This window comes from Musa acuminata, chromosome BXJ3-10 (genome assembly GCF_036884655.1).
Source record: "Musa acuminata AAA Group cultivar baxijiao chromosome BXJ3-10, Cavendish_Baxijiao_AAA, whole genome shotgun sequence".
NCBI classification, from domain to species: domain Eukaryota; kingdom Viridiplantae; phylum Streptophyta; class Magnoliopsida; order Zingiberales; family Musaceae; genus Musa; species Musa acuminata.
In genome coordinates this window covers 28,661,904-28,665,677 of record NC_088358.1, presented here as the reverse complement: position 1 = coordinate 28,665,677, position 3,774 = coordinate 28,661,904, and the positions used below count along the sequence as shown (strand labels likewise).

The window sequence follows — 3,774 nt, the reverse complement described above, 5'->3', positions numbered from 1 at the left end:
ATCAAAGTCAAAGTCTAACCACGACTCAGACACCAACTTATTTCCACATTAATCATATATATATATATATATAATACATGTATTACATCTTGAAACATACCATTTCCAAATAAAAAAAGCTTATTTAAAGTGGAGAGGACGTGGTGGGCACGAGCCTCAAATATTAATTAATCATTGACAAAAGTGTGTCACATTATTATTGCCAACTTGTTGCCACCCATGCACTCTTCTCTTCTCTCTCTATGTATACACATGATGACATCATTCCATATGCAATCGTTCATAAATATTCGACATCATTCATTTATTTATGGTCAACCTCGGCCTAACTCCAAGTACCAGAATTGTACTCCCTACTCATTGCACATGTTTTTATGCTATATAATATATATATATATATATATATATATATATATATATATAATCCTTAAAATATTTAAATTATATATATATATATATATATTGCTAATCATGATTGTCGATGAATTTTAAATACCTAAAATATCCTTACCTCTTTTAATCAATTATTTGACTCTTCATTTTCTAAACTTTTAACTTCAGAGAAAATTATATATGTAATACTTTCGAAGGGTTCAAATGTCAATTGAAGTCTCATCAAGCGAAGGCTTTTTGTTCACCAAGTTGTAAAAGTCCAAATAGAGAGTTCCATTCAAATATCTTGGATGGAGGGGATGGATAAGATCAAACATGATGCACATGTCATCCTTGCTTCTAATATTGGATATTTCATTATAAAGTTTAGGATGCAAGTGTGTAAATAAATTTATAGTATGACAACATAATTTCACGTTTCAAATTTAAATGGTTAACTTTGCTGAAAATAAGGCTTCTCAGTATATTGTTATTAATGTCATGGTAGTAAACATGTCAAAATCTTAGCTTAGTTGTTCTTTGGTTATGTGCATATAGCAAGTTGGCTTGTGTTTGTTTCTCTTTTGCCTCCTCCTATTGTGTGAAATTAATTAGCTGATATATTATTTTCTCTGTTTTCAAAAAATTATTTTATAGATTAAAATGTTTAATCTTTATGTTGTGTGTGTGAAACAAAGAAATAAAATTAAAATTAATCCATCAACAATTTTGAGAAATAGATTTTATATTTAGAATATATTTTTTTTTTCTCGTCTTCCGTCTGTGTTCTCCGCCGACTGGCAATTTCTACTATAAAAAACCCTTCTTCTTCAACTATGAGGAGAGAAGCAAAGAAGACGGGGAGTCGGAAGAATTCCAAGCTGTAAAAGAGCGATTTTTGAGGTTCCAGAGATGTGTGGGGGCGCGATCATCTCCGACTTCATTCCGCTGGCGACGGCGGCGTCGCGGCGGGTGATGGCGGAGCACCTGTGGCCGGGCCTCGAGAAGGGTAAGCAGACGACGGGGAGGCGTCGGAGAGGGGTGGAGGTCCCGGACGATGACGACGATGACGACGACTTCGAAGCTGACTTCCAGGAGTTCAGCGATGAGACCCAGGTGGACGAGTTCGATGCCGTGCACTTCGGCTTTGGATCGGAAGCCCCGTTCCCGCGAGGTAACTCGAGCGAATTTTCCCAAAAGACGCTTCTTTTCTCCGTTACATCGGATGTTCCGTGACTAGGAATGGATAATAGCCGTACGAAAAGTTGCGGGTTCGGTTCTTTTTGTAGGCGCAGAGGATTTATTAGGAAAAGATGGGATCTTGTAGCGATTTATTATGGTTGGGCTTATCGTTTCCTCGCCAATTTACTTGTCGCATCAATTTTATTACTTTACAGTATTGTTGCATAGTATGCAATCCTCGATCTATAAAATACAGTTAAATGGTTGATATGTAGGTTATTTTTCGTGACTTTTCTAAGAATTATGGCAGTTCAAAAAGTGAGGAATGAGAACAACATGAAAACAGCCTCGTGGATCTGTAAATTCTGCTCCATCATATATGCATAGTGATGGGCAAGACCTGCTTTTGGTGTTTCTTTCATTGCAATCGGATGATTACTGGACTTCGGAAGTTAAATTCTTTGGATACTTCAAATACCTAATAGAGCCTCCGATTTTGTTAGAAAAATATGAACTTTGTTATTATAAGGATAAATAAGGCACCCGATGATTTGTAGTGGATTTAGGAAACTTTGCAAGAAAAGGATGATGTTCTTTCAATTAGAATCTCTGAGTTTTTACTGTAGCATTTCAAATTTGTGCTTGGTTTGCAGATGGCTCACCAAAGTCTGTATATCTTGATGGACTCGCCACAAAATCAAGCAAAAGAAAAAGAAAGAATCGATACATAGGAATCCGCCAACGACCGTGGGGCAAGTGGGCAGCTGAAATCAGAGATCCTAACAAAGGAATTCGTGTTTGGCTTGGAACCTTCAACACAGCTGAAGAGGCTGCCAGAGCCTACGACGCTGAAGCCCATCGGCTTCGGGGTAAGAATGCCAAGGTGAACTTCCCGACAGGAGCAGCATCATTGAGTTCACGCAAACGCTCATCAAAGCCTACTGCTTCAGTAATACCAAAACCAAACGTGTTGGAAAAACTTGACTGCGACCAGAATTCCAATTATCTTTGTGACCAAGATTCTGAACTCTATTCAACGTTCATGGAAGATCAGGAACTTACGAAGCCTGATCACCTTAATCCTGTTACCACAATAAAGTCTTCAGCACCTTTAGAAGAAGCTGCTTTGAATTTTCACTCTGATGAGGGAAGTAATTCTCTTGGTTATGCTGACTTTGTATGGGAATTTGATGCCAAGACCCCAGAGATCATGTCAATCCTTGCTCCTATCGAACCTGAGTTATTTGAAGATGGCGGCCCTCACAAGAAACTGAGAAGTGATATTTCTGGAGTTGAACTCTCCGAGGAGTTATATGCCAATGAACCATACATGAAGTTCCTCCCTACCCCATACTTTGAGGGGAGCTCAGATGTATCAATGGACAGCCTATTTGGTGGTGAACTGTTGCAGGGTGGTGTGGATCTCTGGAGTTTCGATGATTTGCCTATGGAGGCAGTGTTTACTGAGGGGATATGATCCTCGCCATTGGTGTTCCAGAAAGAGCAAATAAATGTAAGAATTTCAATGATCTTAGTTAGGTTGTTGAACTATTCTTAAATGTATACTTCATTTTGGAAAATGAGCTGTCCCTTATATGTTGTTTCCTTTCTCAGAATACAATGTTGATGAAGGATTTTGGAGGACTGGAAACATTGGCAAGCTGTCATGAAGTTCTTGTAATTTGCCGTGCAAAAGTGCCTTCAAGAACACTTCTTGTTATCTTGTGATGTATCTCAATTATTAGTCTTTGGACCCGTTTCTCGTTGGGTAATAAATAATGCTTTCTTGCAAGTTAATTCCATATTGATTTGGAACATGTTTTCAGAACTTTGCCACTGTTGTCACTCTATGCAATCAAGCGTGTGGTTTATGATGAGAACTTGATCGAAATCTGGTTACTGATGGCCATCATGACTTAAGCAATTTCTAATCTCTTATGGTTGATAAGAATTTGAAGTCAGAGTGGTCAATGGTTTATGAAGATATAATTCCTAATGTTGTTTCTATTCCTTTGTTGGAGATCTTTGATGTGTTTGCTCTTCTTTTCAAAACTGGTTATTGATGCTTGACCAAAGATGGTTTTTGGATGCCACAGACAAATTCATGGGTGGCAATTTTTGGATTGCCAGTTTATGGCAATAGGTAAATTAGATATGCTGTTATTGCTGATATTGTCAGAATCTGCATCTTTTGCACTCCTTTGATTGCTTACTGCTTAG

The 3,774-nt window shown here is 37.9% G+C and overlaps 1 protein-coding gene across 1 annotated transcript; it reads left to right on the top strand.

Moving 5' to 3' along the window:
- Positions 1-1,158: 1,158 nt before the first annotated feature.
- Positions 1,159-3,371, top strand: LOC103968601 (ethylene-responsive transcription factor 1). Its single transcript, XM_009381868.3, has 3 exons — positions 1,159-1,546; positions 2,208-3,067; positions 3,169-3,371. The coding sequence occupies exons 1-2, from the start codon at positions 1,285-1,287 to the stop codon at positions 3,029-3,031; spliced, it is 1,086 nt and encodes a 361-aa protein (XP_009380143.2). The 5' UTR covers positions 1,159-1,284; the 3' UTR covers positions 3,032-3,067; positions 3,169-3,371.
- The last annotated feature ends 403 nt before the right edge of the window (positions 3,372-3,774 follow it).

What these genes read in the sequence shown, in the direction of transcription:
- LOC103968601 (XM_009381868.3), top strand. Translation starts at nt 1,285, where the DNA reads ATGTGTGGGGGCGCGATCATCTCCGACTTCATTCCGCTGGCGACGGCG. An exon ending in GGAAGCCCCGTTCCCGCGAG is followed by an intron (nt 1,547 to 2,207) that starts GTAACTCGAGCG and finishes CTTGGTTTGCAG; the next exon opens with ATGGCTCACCAAAGTCTGTA.